Genomic DNA, 16,910 nt, shown 5'->3' with positions numbered 1-16,910 from the left:
TGGTGAAGTTTCTTTTATAATTCATATTGTAGATTTCTTTCCCCATAGTGTTTATTACCAATTGGTCTGTTTGAAGCTTATACTGTGAATTCTACTTTACAGTTAATTCCTACAATACCTTTTTCCAGAAACGCTGTGGTAAAGGCATCCACTCTTAAACTAACTGTTGGCAGCAGAATACAAAAGTTCTGAATAAAAAATGTTCAACCCAATTAATTAACCTAACAATGGAAGAAAAATAAAAAAATCCCTGCCAGAGAAACACCCAATTCAAGAATGGAACAAGTAAACTACACACAGTAGCAGTAATTCAAACTATGTTGTTCACATCTATTAACTAATATCAGTGACAAAATGGAATAAAGTTGTCGGACCAGTGCATGAAAAGCTCATAAAACTAGATAGTCCACATTGGCTCTAAGCTTTTCTTTGACTGTGTTGTGGAGCAGGAGGCACATGAATTAAAGCAGTGACAAGCAGAGGCTGCAGATCTCTCCAAAGTCTACTTTTAGAAAGTGCAAGTCAAGGTTTTAGGTTTCAGAGTCTCCTCCTGAACGATTGGCTTCTCGAGTTTACCAATTAGATATAAGATTTAATTTAAAAGATTCTGTACAGAGCAGCCTTCAAAGTGTTTCTGTTTTTTTTTCCATTGTTATTTTTTATGTTATTCACATCAATAGTTGAATGCTCCCACTGTTTTTCCTAAATACATATGAGCTTAAGTAAGCATTTTTATATTAAAACTACAATTCATGTTAAAGATGACTCCAAATCTTGTATTTTTTTTTTTCTTATTTGACCATGTGTATTCCCACACTAAGCTGTAAGAAGACCTTGGGAAAGCAGGGTGGAAATATTAGCCTCGTGTCGGAACTGAGGGAGGGGTGACAGCAAGGTGGAGGAGGTACCATTATCAAGGTGTGTCTGAGGTTAAAAGAGAAATTCAGTAACGTAAGAAGTTTGTCGGGGGGGTTTTTTTCTCTCACTTTAAAAAGCTTTTCAGTCATTTTGAGCTGAATGGATGCGAATCATGATAAGACATGGAAATAATTAATACATCTAAAGCCGGGCTTTACTCCTGGGTGCCATCCACATGAGCCCAGCCACCTGTCCATCTGTCAATGTAATGCTCTCAGGTTGTTTCCCGTAATTAAATAAACACTGTGCTGTCAATGGAAAGATCTTATTTTCACATAGCAATGATTTCAAGAGGTCACTGAATTGTTAGAAATTTAAATAAGCTTGCAATTACCCACCCAAAGCAAAATATAACAAAATATATGAACCAAACACTAAAAGGTTGTTTTAAAAAGAAAACCTCTGCAGCGTTATTAGCACTTAGGCTTTTACCTTCAGTAGACAGCAGTCTGAACTGTTTAAATCCATTAAAACGGACTAGGTTCATCCCTAAGAGAATGCAAGCAGCAGAGGAGATTTCTGCCATCCTTAAACAACTCAAATATAAAAAACAAAAACATTAATTTAATACAAGTGTAACTCTACTGACTCGTAAAACACAACCCCTTTCACCTTAGGTGGAATTAGGGCTGTGCAACATATTATAATTGCAGTTTACTCTAATTGCATTAAATACTGACTTATGTGAGGTAGTTCATGCAAAGAGCTATAATACTCAAGCCCAGAAACTAAAAGAAAACTAAAATAATTAGCACAATATTGGTTATAAACAAACAAGTTGAATTTGACATATTTCTGCCATAGGTTGAATTATTAAATACCACCTATTTAAGATCTATCCTGAAGTATAGATTTAAAGATTAAACCGTAAATGTAACAGCTATGGGTTTAACAATAGAGTTCATTAATAAATAAGAAATAAGACTCAAAATGAGACCAATACAGCTGTCTGACATTCACTTTATTGTTAAACTTTGTTTGGTATATCAGCTGCTTGTCATTTTATTTTTTTTACACAACCTTAAATTAAAGGCAAACATGTACAGCTTCATTTTCAAATAACATGCAGCAGTGTAAACATGAGGTCTACTGACATAAAAAGTCAAACTACAACATACTGGCAAAGTGTGATAACAAAAATGCCATGTTTCACTTCATAAATCAAAACAAGCTTTAACTTAGTGCTTATCATTCACCACATTCAACCAGTAGATATGCATGTTTGTAAATCAAAAAAGTAAAAAAAAAGAAAAGAAAAAAACATAATCGATTGAAAAGGTATAAATAAAAGAATGATGAAAGTTTCTTCAAAAGAAACTTCAGTTTCCTAGTTCTGGAGACGATCAAGTTGTTATGATTCTGATAGACGTCTCGCCTTGGCGATAAGAGCTACACCACCACCATGCTGTAACCAGCACACCAACACATCCCTTATAAAAGTTTCCAGGTTATCTCAAAGAATATTTTCTCTTTAATAAAGTTCCTGTGAATTACGCCAGATGTCCGGCTCGTGTCATTCAACTTTGCACTAAAAAACTTTAAATTAAATCACCTACAAACCTCACATGGTTATTCTTCTACTGCATTCAATTATTCACTGTACCAACCAGAGTGGATGCTTCTGAAAGCACCTTTAAACAGGCCAAGTTAACAAAACCTGAGTACTAAAATTAGACACATAACAGCTGCCTAAGAGGCAACCTTATAAAAATCATAGCAGCTAAAACTGAACAAACAGACTGTACAGATGCATCAGAGAGGCTATTGAGATTAGACAGTGGTACCAGCTTTCTGTATTACACTGCGTTTAGAATCACACCAACACTGAGGCTCATAACAGATCAAAGCTTCATATCTAGGATTTTTGTGTTTATAGATACAGTTTTATCACAATTATTTGAGGGAATCTGCCTCCATTTCAGCTGAATCCTTTGAAATAGGTGGACGCAATGTAACCTAAAAACAAGCTGATATTTCACCTCATGTTTGCCATTTGGGTCAGTTATAGTGAGACTAGAGCTGCAACAGAAGGAAGCACAAAAGAAACAATGAACCATACGCTCAGGATGGAAGCTTTTAAAAGTATTGCACCATCATAGGACTAAAAACAAAAACTCCTCTAAAATGTATTGATGCTATTGAAGTCTTCAGCTAAAACAACATTCAGTGTTTTACAGCACACATTTGTTCCCAGATGTTCTCTTCACTTTTCTGCATTACTTACTTTTTTTTTCTTCACATTAGTGTGTCGCTAAGGCACCGCTAAAGTTACATTTTTGCAAATAAATACTTTGATCTACGCACCAACTGTGCTGGAGGCTCACCTCACTCAGACTGTATACACAAATCTCTTTCCAAACATATCAACAGTGACACGTCTAAATGCCTTCCTTAGTCATGTAACATTAATTAACTTAGAAATAACCCCAGATTCTTCGAAAGATTCTGCACAATTTAAAGGAAGATTTGATCCTTTTTTTTCCTCTTTTTTTTTTATTCCACCAGAAAGAAAAGGAAAAATAAAAAACAGAAAAATAAAACAGGTGAGAGTCATCACTTTGACTCTTTCTTCTCAAGCTGGAAGAGAGCCAGCATTTCCAACATGGCCTGTCTAATGTTTTCCCCAAAACGACGGGAGTCCTAAAAAAAAAACAGGAAGGACAATATTTTTTAAGAAAGAACATTCCTAGAACATTAAAACTGGAAAGGTTATTGTCACAATTGCATATACCGTATTTTCCAGACTACAGAGTGGTTTACACTGTACACTATAAGCCGCACCCACTAAGTTTTTTGAAGAAAAAAAAAAATTAATTAGACCCTTCTTCGTTCATTTCCAACCTTGTCTTCTCCCTCTGGCAGTAAGGAAAAATCTAGAGAAAACCTCCACCGCATGGTTGAAAGAGTGGGGGAAAATAAAAAGTCTGGAAAATACGGTACATAATACATAATACATAATACATATACACACAGAAATACTAAGTGTGTATACGTATAACATGTGATTTTCCCTTTAGAATCTTTGTAAGAACAATAAACTACAAAAGAATACAAAAACAACAAAAAATAGAAAGCTTACAGTTTCTGGGCTTGAGTATTTGCTGGAGATATGGAAGTTGATGAGGTCGTCCCCAAGAATGATGTAGGAGACACCATACCCATCGTCAGCCACCTGAAGAGAAAAAAAGAAAATCTGAGTCTCCCGTGGTATTGAGGTACAAGTTCACTATTGAAATAATTCATTTTTTTTCCTGTTTAGCCACTTTAAAGGCAAATTAAACATTTTGCATTCAAAATCAAACATTAAAAAAAGCACAGAGGACCTGCATTCATCAGAGAAGCTACAGAGATCCTCAGCTTAGAAGATAGTCTGTGCAAAGAGCTACAAGTTGCTACAGATCTAAAGTTTACAGAAAACTGACAAGATGAAAATTATTGTTGACAGAAAAGCATAAGTGAACTTGGGCTTCTTGCAGCTCTTCCATCCAGAACATCTATAACCATAAACACTGAACCAGAACTCCAGTGTTTAGATCAAAGCATCGTCCATATGTCAAAAAATGATAAATGCTTTAAAGCTTATTGTAACATGAAAAAATGTGAAAAGATTTAAGGGGTATGAAAACTTTGAAACAGTAAAACAAATAACATGTAATTGAGGTTCACGTTTTACCATCACCTCAAATGTTAAATAGGACTTTCCTAAAACAATAAGAATTGAACTTACTGGACCGAATCCACCTCCGGAGGATGCCAACTCTGGATGTCTGACCAGATCAAACAACTCAATCTGCTGCAGCGGGGTCTGACTGGTGGACAACCTCCATGGCTCAGACAACACCTATGCATCAAGGTACCACATTTAATTCAAAAAGCAACAAAACACACATTTTCCTTCAAAGTGGCAAAAATGTTACTTTTATTTCATAAGAAAACTGTTTAAAAAGTGCCAATACCTCCTTGAGGAAGGCTGATTCCTCTCCCAGGTACTTAGAGACCACATAGAGACAGAAAAGGTGGCGATCGATGCCCTGACCCGTCATCGCCAAGCGGTACAAGCTTTGGTGTTTCTCTGCCGCCACTTTGAGCAATCTAAGGCGCTCTTCTCTCTGCACAATTTGGGGTTAAACAGAAACGAAACAGATTATAATGTGCTTATTGCAAACAATTCCCACTTTGTAGCACTATGAAAAGCTTATAAGCGGGTTGGTAAGACTCACCGTTTCGTCTCTGATCATGGCACGAACAAAGTCACAAGTCTCCACGGTGCAGGAACGTACAGTTTCTGTTCGACCCTCACGGAAGAGCCGCGTCATGGACGCCTCATAAGTCAGGCAGAACTTCCCTTTGTTCTGTTTAGAAACAACATGATCTAGAGTGAATTTCCCAACATGACTGATGGTTATTTGTAAATTACCCAACAGGAGTGTTTGAGCAGGCACCATACTTTTATGTATTCCATAGTAATGCACCACCATTGAATAGTTTTTCATTTCTGAGCACCAAATGAACCTTCACAAGTTCTTTATACTACAGTACTAACAGAAAAAATCCAACTGTAACACAAGCCAACATTTTTTTGTTTTTTTTTGTTTCAGTGTTTTCCTTTTCCTGGTTGTGGGCGCCCTCTGGTGGTGCCAAGTTCAGGTTGCACCCATATCTGTAAACGGTTCTGACTAAAATCCTGAAATCCTAAAATTTTACATTTTTAGTACATTCATCCATCCATCCATTATCTGACACACTTGTCCCAATTGGGGTCGCCAGGGGTGCTGGTGCCTATCTCCAGCTGTCTATGGGCGAGAGGCGGGGTACACCCTGGACGGGTTGCCAGTCCATCGCAGGGCAACACAAGAGTCAAACAGGACATACAACCATTCATGCACACACTCACACCTAAAGAGAATCTAGATAAGCCAATTAACCTAACAGTCATGTTTTTGGACAGTGGGAGGAAGCCGGAGTACCCGGGGAGAACCCACGAATGCTCAGGGAGAAAATGCAAACTCCATGCAGAAACACCCCGGGCCGGGAATCGAACTCAGAACCTTCTGCAAGGCAGCAGTGCTACCCACTGCTCCACTGAGCAGCCCCATTAAATTGTTAAATCCCAACTAAGTATAAATAACGAGCTGAACTGTTACTTACTCTGTAATGGGCCAGCTGCAGGGCGATCTGGATAAAGGCATCTGGACTGGTGCGGCACTTCTTGATCAACCCCTTTCCAAAGTCATCGAAGGGGATTATGTGGCAGTCCACATCGTCTGCCAGAGCCCTGGCTACTGTCAGTGAGCTCTCAATAACCTCCTGACACTACATGATGCAACAAAGACAAGTGTTTTATAGGGAAGTGTATGTGCTGAGAATACAGAGTATGTCAATTTTGAAATATTGAAATAAGAAATAACCTCAGTTGGGATGTCCCACTGTAGCTTCTGGGGACCAGGCAAATTGGGATGAGGCTTCCCATGGCAGTGGCCATCCTCAGTATATCCCAGTTTACAATCCATGTACAGTACTTGCTGTTTTAAAATAAAATGAGGCAATGACTCAATTACATGCTTCAGTTTTGATTCACATGATCAATTTATTCATTTTGTGTTTCATGTGTAAATATTGGGATAGGTTGAGTAAACCACACAATTAAAGTAATTGGGATTTTTTATTGAACACCAACACAGAGTAAAGCACAATGTGAGCTGTGCCAAAAATTGAGACGCAGTATCAAAATTATTGTAAAATGTTGGTGTTGAGTTTTTAATTCAGCACACATCCCCATGTGTCACTACTTTGTAGAACCTCTTTCCTCCTTGTATTGATGCAAGTCTTTTGGGTTAAGTTTCTAAAACACATACAGATCAATCCAACACAGTCCAATCAGATGTCTACACAGTTTTTCCTCAACAAATTAAGTATGATTAAATCTAAATTTTATTTGGGTCTTTTTGAAAAAAAGAAAAAAAAAAGGACCATTCAATGAACATGTCTCATTTTTTATTTTTTTTATAAGAAAACACAGCTCATTAGGTTGAAAAATAATCCTTGTTTAACAAAGTGCAGCTACCAAACAAGTCTATGTATTAAAGAGCTTTACTGGTACTTAATCCAATGGGAAAATTCCTGAAAGTTTATGGTAATACACTACTCAAAAAAATTAAAGGAACACTTTGTAATCAGAGTATAGCATCAAGTTAATTAAACTTCTGGGATATTAATTTGGTCAGGTAAGTAGCAGAGGGGGCTGTTAATCAGTTTCAGCTGCTTTGGTGTTAATGCAATTAACAACAGGGGCACTAGAGGGCCAACAACGAGACGACCATCAAAACAGGAATGGTTTTACAGGTGGAGGCCACTGACATTTTTTCCCCTCATCTTTTTTGACTCTTTTTCACCACTTTAGCATTTGGCTAGGGTCACTGTCACTACTGTTAGCATAGGGCTGGGCGATAATTCAATAACGATATATATCGATCGATAGACGTGTGGCGCAATAGAAAAAAAGAGGGTCGATAAAAGTTCGATAAAAAAGAAACGCAGTTTTCCTTCCTTCTCATTGTAGCCTAGCATGTAGGTTTATGCTAGTCACTGCTTCCTCCCAACCAATCACAATCGCGGACCCAGGCACGACGTCACCAAGGGCCGCCCTCTCAAACCACAACACAGAGCACATGAAGCGGTGCAGCAAGGAGAGGCGGAGGAAATTATTCCAAAGAAAGGTTTTTGTAGTTCGCCAATCTGGCAGTATTTCGGTCATGGCAAGTCGGACCAAAAACAAACCACAGTCATCTGTAAAATGTGTCGGGAACCAGTGAAAACCAGTCTGATAACGAAACCAACTTTTTTTTATCATCTCAGCCGCTCACAGCCGCAGGAGTACGAGCTGTGTAGGCCCCGACGCGGCTCTCCTCCCAGGAATCTTCGGGAAAATATATATATATTTTCAGTTCTGGGCAGTTTCCCACGTAGTTCTAACAATTGAGATAATAATGCTGAGGGGCCAGAAACTTCAAAGTAATAACTCAGGTTAAAGCAGGAAACGGGGGCGGCGGTGGGGGGGCATTTATTTATTTGTTATATTTATTTTGGTCACTTTTCTGGTCACTTAAGTTTATTCTTTGTCAGTATTTAATAACATAACTCAGGTCTCTTAAGTTATTTTTCTTTAAAACAATTCTGTTATGATTAAAAAAGTTGGTTAAATAAAGATTTAATTCGAAGTCGAAGTGTTTTTTATTAAAATTCAATCATTTAGCAATATTATAAAAAGTCCAGGCAGAGCTGTACATAAAATATGGTTTCAAATCTTTTCAATAATTATCGATATCGATCAATATGCATTTTTTTTTATCGATAAGCTTTTTTTCTATATCGCCCAGCCCTATGTTAGCATGAGGTGCTACGTGGACCCTACAGGGGTTGCACAGGCCGTCCAACTCCTCCAGGATGGCACATCAATACGTGCCATTGCCAGAAGGATTGCTGTGGCCTCCAGCAAAATCTAAAGAGCGTGGGGGAGATTCCAGGAGACAGGCAGTTACTCCAGGAGAGCTGGACAGGGCCATAGAAGATCTATAACCCATTAGCAGGACAGGTATCTGCTCCTTTGTGCAAGGAGGAGCACTACCAGAGTCCTACAAAATGACCTCCAGCAGGCAACTGGTGTGAATGTCTCTGACCAAACAATCAGAAACTGACTTCATAAGGGTGGCCTGAGGGCCCGGCGTCCTCTGGTGGGCCCTGTGCTCACTGCCCGGCACTGTGGAGCTCGACTGGCATTTGCCACAGAACACCGGAATTGGCAAGTCCGCTACTGGCACCCTGTGCTTTTCACAGATGAGAGCAGGTTCACCCTGAGCATATGTGACATACGTGAAAGGGTCTGGAGAAGCTGTGGAGAACGTTATGCTGTCTGTAACATCGTTCAGCATAACCGGTTTGGTGGTGGGTCAGTGAGGGTCTGACCTATATAGGCTAGACAATGGCACCCTGACTGCCATTAGGTATCAGGATGAAATCCTTGCACCCATTGTCAGACCCTATGCTGGTACAGTGGGTCCTGGGTTCCTCCTGGTGCACGACAATGCCCGGCCTCATGTGGCAAGAGTATGCAGGCAGGTCCTGGAGGATGAAGGAATTGATACCACTGATTGGCCCCCATGCTCGCCTGACCTAAATCCAATAGAACACCTCAGGGACATTATGTTTCAATCCATCCGATGCCGCCAGGTTGCACCTCAGAATGTCCAGGAGCTCAGTAATGCCCTGGTTCAGATCTGGGAGGAGATACCCCAGGACACCATCCGTCGTCTCATTAGGAGCATGCCCGACGTTGTCAGGCATGTTTACACCTAGTGGGGGATGTACAAATGACTGAATACCATTTTAAGTTGCTGCAATGAAATTTCAGCAAAATGGACTAGCCTGCCGCATCATTTTTTCACTGTAACTTTTGGGGTGTCTTTAAATTCAGCCCTCTGTAGGTTGATAATTTTTATTTCCATCAATTGATGAGGCATCCTTTTGTTCCTAACACATCACCCAGTCCGTATCTGTATAAATAAACAGCAGGATTCTTCCCCCCACTGAGATCTGATGCTTTTGCAAAGTGTTCCTTTAATTTTTTTGAGCAGTGCATTAATACCTCAGACTGCACACATTCATCTTTCTTGAAACAAAAGTATTATCACAAAACAGATGGAGCTTCAGGTTTTCCTTGTTTTAATGGCCTTTACTGCTGTTTTCTAGCTCGAATGCACAGATCTGCAACCTATCAGCAAGTCTATATTACTACTTTAGGCAGATGACTGCAACCATAAAGGCTGGAGTGAAAAAGGATGTCACACTCTTGATATATATTTTTGAAATTGCCATTTTGAAATTGTGTTTCTTAAAAATGTAGATTATATTGCAAATGCAATTTATTGTGTGTTGTTGGGGGCAATGTCAAGTTTTAGGATCCCATCAGATTATTTTAGCATGCCTTATGGGTGGTTTTTCTTTTTATAATTAAGGCTCGGACAGTTCTCTGTAGGATGAGCCAACCTGGTGGACTGTTAACCTGTTAACATGAAAGGTGAAAGTGAAAATCAAAATCTGTTTTATTTAGTGGATTTTAGGGTAATCAGGGTTAAAACATTTTGGAAATGACGCTGATTTTTTTCTCCACTACTTTGTCTATTAACCCTAACAAAATCAATAGTTTTGGGGGGGGGGGTTTGTAATGTGAAAAAGGTAATGGGTGGGGTGAGATACTTTAATAATTTACCTCCCACAGATGGCCAACGATTGGAGCATCAGCCCAAGAGTGCTCTGCATTTAGTCCCATGGTCCCATTCTTGAAAATGATCAGATTAAAGGACTTATCAAACCATCTAAAAGGAAAAAAAGACATACAATGTTTATAATAGATCCTTGGAAATGGCTCATGATACAAACTGGTGAAAATATCTTTAATTGTTCTCATCCACCTGTCGTAGCAGTTTCCATGCAGCAGGCACTTGGCATAACTGTCCAGAGACTTGACCTGGTTGTCTGCGTCGTAGCGCTGCTCTGTATCATCAAGGCTAACAAAGAAGGCTGCCTTCTCTATGGCATCCAGAGATTGCTTGTTTTTGCCATTTTTGAAGAACTGTTGTCGAGCCTTTGCCCAAGGGGTCCTAAAGAAGCCAAACAGAAAATCTGGTTTTGATTTCGTATCAAAAGAAAACAACAGAAGGTTTGAAAAATGTGTTGCTTTTGTAACACCATAATAAATTAAGTAAATGTATAAAACAGAAGTGATTCGAAATTGGAAGACCTTTTAAACTAAGACTGTACATCAGAGGGTTATTATTGAGAATAATGCTTAAAATGTTTTGTTTTTTTATTTTGGTAGCAACATTTATCTCCCAATCCACAAATTTATCAAAATGGTCATTTTTAGGGTATTTTTAAGGCAATAATAAAGAATACCCCCCTGACTGCATTCGGCTGCAGACCTCTGATGCGGTGTGGAGCTCCAAGCAGCATGCTCAGATTGCACATTAAAAGCTGCACAGAAGTCAGACCTCAATAAGGACTCCTGTAGATGTTGTCAAGGGTAAACCTGCCCCACTCAGATATTTCTGAAGCAGCAATAAATAACTTTTTTTTACCCCTAACAAATCCTCTTAAATGTCTCTGTGATGGTAAACTCTCATCTCCCCCTAATAGCTCTTGTGTGAAAACCACTAACAACTTCCTGTTCCTCTGACCCAGATAGCAGTTTGCAGCTTTCTACTCTCTTGCAGTAAAACAGCTTTATGCAACCTGAAATAAAGCCACTGGCTTCATTAAGCCCACGCTTGGTACGCCCAGGTGAATATAGATCAGTTTTTTATTTTGGCTGCTATGCAATAGCTTCTATTAGAAAAGGTAAAATACTACCCATCTCTTCAGAACTGTGGTCATTATTTGCATCTTCCAGCGGCTGAAGAGTAAGCGCTGTAGCTGTGAGGTGCAACTCACAGAAAGCTGTAAGTTTTCACAACAAGGTCCTCTAGGGAGAGCACCACTCAAAAATTACTTTGTGCTGCTTTAACAGTAACTAAGAAAAGATGTTTTAAAAATACACACTGGTGAGGTTGTATTTAGAGTATTTTTTCCCTCCAAGTATCGTATTCTGCTGTCATCACCTGTATTATGTGACATGCCAATCCATTCCTAAGCATTGTATAAAATGTTAGTTTTCCTATAGTATTCCTCCGTTTTCATGCAGGGTTCTTAATTCTTGGTTTAGTTTTAATGCAGTTGTTGAGATTACAAACAAACTTAAATGAAGACCAAATGTGAATTAAAAAACAGATATAAATGCATATAATCACACTTTGAGTGCAGTAGCTTCACTTAGTAAATGTTTTTCTGTGGACTTAATACATGTTATAACTTCTCCTTATTCAGCAGTGGCACTGGATGCAAGTGTTTGCCTTGCAAACAGAGTTGTCGGTTCAAGCCCTGGCTCAGGCCTTCGGTGTCGTTGTGTCCTTGGGTAAGAGACGTCACCTGCATACCTACTGATGGTGTTCGGACGGACTGGTGGCGCCAGTGTACGGCAGCCTCACTTCTGTCAGTGAGCCCCAGGGCAGCTGTGGCTACAATGTAGCTTGCCTTCATCAGTGTATGAGTGAATGGGTGGATGTTATGTAAAGCGCTTACAGGCAATTTATAATTTATGCATGAAATGTAGAAGTTGGTTTGTTGTAAAGGTAATATTAATCTTGGTAAATAATGATTTACAACAGTGGAAACAAACAGTAATCTGATTGGGCCATCTTGTTTTACAGAAAGCAGAGTTTAAATAATTTTAAACATTAATCTGAGCAGTTTGCTTAGAGGACAGAATACTGGAAAGCTATTTATTAGTGATTGCTGGAGTCATCGGCCACTGGTTTTTAAACTAGACTTTAACTATATCAATTCTCCAATAATAAAGGTAGTGGATAAATGTTTCATGAACTCTTTGATACAAATTCCCTAAACCATCTACAAAAAGACATAGATCTGAACTTGAAACTTTACTGAATTGACACGGCTATTTTTTTTTTTTCCTTGTTTATTTTACAGTGAGGACAACTAAAGGTCTCAGAGTTGAGCACAGAGTTTACACAAGCTCCAGATTCCACTTGATTACAGCACACAAAATGAACAGCTGTTGTGTTTGCAACACTGTCAAAAGTAAAACAACAAAGTAAATATATATCTGATTCCTGAAATTGCTTTTCAGGTTTGAGTAAGTACTTTGTCCTCATGTTTGGAATCTGTTTTGATTTAAAACTTTTCAAAATAATGTTCCTAAATATTAGCATTACTATGAATCACTAAACATAAATCTTGTCCCAGCTACCCTAGATCAGGCATCCCCAACCTTGGTCCTCGAGGCCGGCTGTCCTGCAGGTTTTAGAGGTTTCCCTGCTTTAGCACAGCTGATTATAATGATTGCAGTAGATCAAAAGCCTGTTAATCAGCTTTAAATTAAAATCAGCTGTGCTGGAGCAAGGAAACCTCTAAAACCTGCAGGACAGCAGCCCTCGAGGACCAAGGTTGGGGATGCCTGCACTAGATGACACAAACAATGCCGTCTCCCCCTCTCTAGCACCACCTACCTGTCTCCTGCAGTCAGCGCAGCTAGTTTTTCCTCTCCTGGCAAGGGCTCAGACTTGTCCGCCAAGATCCTCTCCATCTGCTGCTCGATCTCTCGTGGCAGCAGCAGCCGTCCGTCGTAAAACACCCACACCTTGAAGAAACGGCCTTTATGGTACACAGCAATGTGTTTGCTCTCGTTCATGTGCTGGAGCGTGTCTAAGAGAGGTAACGATGCCAGGGAACAAAGAGAAGTGGAGATACAAATACAATTGGAAGAAAGTTTGTGTGATTTTTACAACATTAAAACCATTAGATAATCGTCATTTTAAACTTAGAAATATTGGCATTGTTAAACTAAAGTATTTGGTAACGCTTTCTTTTAGTACACCATTAAACCATGTAATAACATGATAATAACAAAGCAAGTTACACTAATTTATTAGGTAAGAAGAAAAACTATGGAGAATTTTGGTAAGTTCTGTGCTTTCAATTTCAGACAAGGTAAAGTCAGACTTCTTAGATTTTAAACAGTTATTACCAGGTAACTCATTCATTTCACCGACAGCAATAAATTAATGTGTTATTATCTAGTAAAATGCTTTTTATTTTTTACTTGGTATAATAGAAAACCAAACCTAGAAGACAGCAAGCCAATTCTCTTAACTAAACTCTTACTTATATGTAACTTGTCTTCAGTTTTATAATGCTTTAGTTAATTGATCATAAGTTACAATTTACTTTGTTAGCTGTTGGAAGGTGGTGGCCAATAGTAGAAACTGTGATGTGGTAACCTAAAGGCAATTACCCACCAAAACTCTACATTTGTTACATAGTAACATACAATTGTAATAATTACCTGCAAGTAATTACTTTTAAATTATATACCTTTATGTTTTCCTGTTAGCAAGTACTATAGTGTAACTTGCTATGTTATTGTCGTGTTATTACTTGGTTATTGATGTACTGTAAAAGAAAGTGTTACAGTGTATTTTTGTTCTCAAAATATCTAGGATACAGACAATGAATGTCACATAGTTTTAATCCTAAGAACACCAGAGGTGTTAGTAACCATTTCTACACACAAGAATAAAACAATCTGACATCCACACTTTACCGCTTTATGAAATATACAATGAACTTGTGATTAGTAAGTTATGTAATGCTTCTAATAACAAATCTAAAGGGGCAGGACACAGGGGTGCAGTGGATGGGGTGGGAAGGAGGGGTACACTGAGCTGTAGCAGTGTTTGTTTGAGCACCTCGGTGCACAGCTAGACAACCAAATCGAGAGTATGATTTTATGTTTGGGTTCAGTAATGCTGTACTAGTGATATGAAGTGTTCAAACAAGCACTGATCATGTTACAGACAAGAAAACAAAAACATGGAACTTCACCCCAGGAAGCAACCAAAAGAACAACAATCTTTTTGGAGCTGTATAATATTAAGGTATCCAGCAATATCTAAGAATATTGTTAATGTAGTTACCAAGATAGGAAACATTGTTATTTTCTTAATGTTTTGTTTTGAGAGCATATACAGTATAAAGGCCCTAGATCAGGAATTCCCAAACCTCGTCCTCTGGGCTCTGTTTTTGTTTTCTTTTCTTCATGCATCAACACACCTGAAACAAATGGCTAGACTCCCTCACAATCAGTCATTTAGCTCTGCCAAGGTCAGGAAACCAACCTTTCATTTAATGTAGGCGTTACGAAGAAGTATGCATCTAAAAGAAGCAGGATAGTAGCTCTTTGGGTCCTATGTCTATAATACATTGGTGACATTTGCTTAAAAAAGGTTTTACAACAGCTGTGTCCGAGTCCATAGTCATTTATTTATTTAATTTAGTTTAAAATATCTACATTTACCCTGAAATATATTTAAAGATGATTTTGAATAGTTTGGAGGTAGGCCTTAGTTTTAAATATTCTGTCTAAGTACGAAACAGACCAAAGCCACTTAAACTGAAATGGCCAAAGAACCTTAACCAGGTCTACTCTCCCACTCTTAGATTTGACCATAAAATTTTTTTTCCCAGAAAGCATTTGGTTTCTTCCTATGGGCAAACTGCACACCTTAGATAGAGATTTGAGTCATTTTCTGACAGATGTCAGATTAAAAAAAGCAAATAAACCAGACAGGATGTCAGACAAGGGAAAAGTAAAACAGATCCAATACACTGACAAAGGTTTTCCAACCAATATTGCAATTTTAGATGCAATTTGCATTTAGATGTTTCACTCCAAGATGCATTGTTTTTTTTTTTTTTTACTTTGTAAACAGGCCTGTTCAGAGGCTGTTGTCGCAGGAATTACTCTTATTTTTACACATGGATCTATGCACAAGCTGCAACTCTCTATTCCCTACAGTGTAGCCGCAAACTAACTTTAACCACAATGATGCGACCTAAAGGGCTGGAGTGAAACATTCGTTTTACTCTGGAGTGGCTCTGATTTTAAAATTGTGTTTTGCTATATTGAGATGATATATTTCTCAGTCCTAGTCTTAATGTATGAATAGCTTCTAAAGGAATCTGGTGTTGGTTAAAGCACACTTTGTGAATGATTACTGAGCCAACGAGTAATAGTCAGTGTGAATCCAGACGAAGATTAGCAGCTGCCAACATGTACAAAACAGATGCTTTCTGGAGAAATGTTTTATTATTAGAAGAGATTCTGCTGTTTGGGCCTAATGACATGAACAATGTTTATGAGTATCAAAGTGAGGTTTCCAGAACTATGAACCCTGAAACAACACCTCAGTACACAATGTTGACGTCATGCTATGGATGTGGTTCTAGTGTACTGCACACAGTTGATCAAATAATTAGGCAGGAAGACCTCTGAATATTTATGTTTTTTCTCAGATCCAACAGTTAAATTCAGAAACGATTAGATGTTTCCACGTTAAAATGAGGCATTAAATATGGTTCACTGCATTGGGGCTATTCAATATCAGAAAAATCCAAAGATTTAGATATTAACAAATATTCAGATGACCTTATCAGTAGTGTAAAGTCTAATAGCATGTATTGTACCTGGTTATATAAGGTTTAAATGAAGCTGCTTGTTCAGGAAAACACTTTAACCTTTTTGAATGAAGCTCTCTTCACTCTTTTCTTGAGCTAATCTTAAAAGTAAACAAGGTTTGGAGGTTGGACTGACAAACTTTGTGCACTACTGCCTCAGCATCCACTAATAATATGAGATTTTAAGTGTCCTGCACTTTAAGCTGAACTTATGTCCGTCCTTTGCCTCTAACTGGTTATGATAAAACAAACTTGGTAGGAAGTAATTAACAGGACTGCACCGTCTGCAGAGAAGGTGTACTGCAATGGTAGAAAGCTAGAGTTTAGTGAGCTTCTTCTTCTTATGTTTTTTATGGGCGGATGGCAACCAACTTAAGGTGCATTTACCGCCACCTACCAGACTTGAGTGTGGTTATCAGTGATGTCAGAGGGAAGTTATTAATTCATACCTCAATGGTATGAACGAAGCTTACATATTATCTATGAATCAATATCTATACAAACTTACATTTAAATCAATATGTGTGAATATCCACATGCATATAAACACTTATTTATTTAAATATGATTAAATAATCAAGGTTTTTCTTTTATCTAATTAACTGATTTCTAGCAGAATTAGATGTATTTCCTAGAAGGCTTATAATTGAAAATCCAATTTTTTCTCTATTTAGTGTTACCTTTAGATGCTGACATTCCTATGAATACTTATCACGTTCCATTAATACATGTTCCACCGTTTCTATCTGATTACAAGTCCCTGTGTTATGTTTCCCTATAAGAGAACTATTAAGTGCAGTATGAGCAATGTCTATGTCGAGATATGACTGCCTCTTCTTTCCGCCTTCCTTGTACAACTCTTACCC

At 38.3% G+C, this 16,910-nt stretch overlaps 1 protein-coding gene across 2 annotated transcripts in view; it reads right to left on the bottom strand.

Moving 5' to 3' along the window:
• Positions 1-1,924: 1,924 nt before the first annotated feature.
• The window catches only part of cpt1ab (carnitine palmitoyltransferase 1Ab (liver)), a 30,090-nt gene continuing 15,104 nt past the window's right edge, over positions 1,925-16,910 (bottom strand). For both annotated transcript variants that reach the window (XM_038275696.1, XM_038275705.1), the window contains exons 10-19: positions 13,038-13,233; positions 10,386-10,574; positions 10,184-10,289; positions 6,327-6,440; positions 6,067-6,231; positions 5,139-5,270; positions 4,875-5,027; positions 4,646-4,759; positions 3,998-4,090; positions 1,925-3,558 (exon numbers count right to left, since the gene is read on the bottom strand). In XM_038275696.1, the coding sequence (XP_038131624.1) occupies positions 3,472-3,558; positions 3,998-4,090; positions 4,646-4,759; positions 4,875-5,027; positions 5,139-5,270; positions 6,067-6,231; positions 6,327-6,440; positions 10,184-10,289; positions 10,386-10,574; positions 13,038-13,233 (1,349 nt within the window). In that variant the 3' untranslated portion in view covers positions 1,925-3,471. The remainder of the gene's footprint in view (positions 3,559-3,997; positions 4,091-4,645; positions 4,760-4,874; positions 5,028-5,138; positions 5,271-6,066; positions 6,232-6,326; positions 6,441-10,183; positions 10,290-10,385; positions 10,575-13,037; positions 13,234-16,910) is intronic.

The sequence above is a fragment of the Cyprinodon tularosa genome, unplaced genomic scaffold (assembly GCF_016077235.1).
Source record: "Cyprinodon tularosa strain WSP-4 unplaced genomic scaffold, ASM1607723v1 ctg121, whole genome shotgun sequence".
Classification (NCBI taxonomy): Eukaryota; Metazoa; Chordata; class Actinopteri; order Cyprinodontiformes; family Cyprinodontidae; genus Cyprinodon; species Cyprinodon tularosa.
The sequence above is the reverse complement of the archived record's forward strand: the minus strand, read 5'-3'. Positions and strand labels throughout refer to the sequence as shown.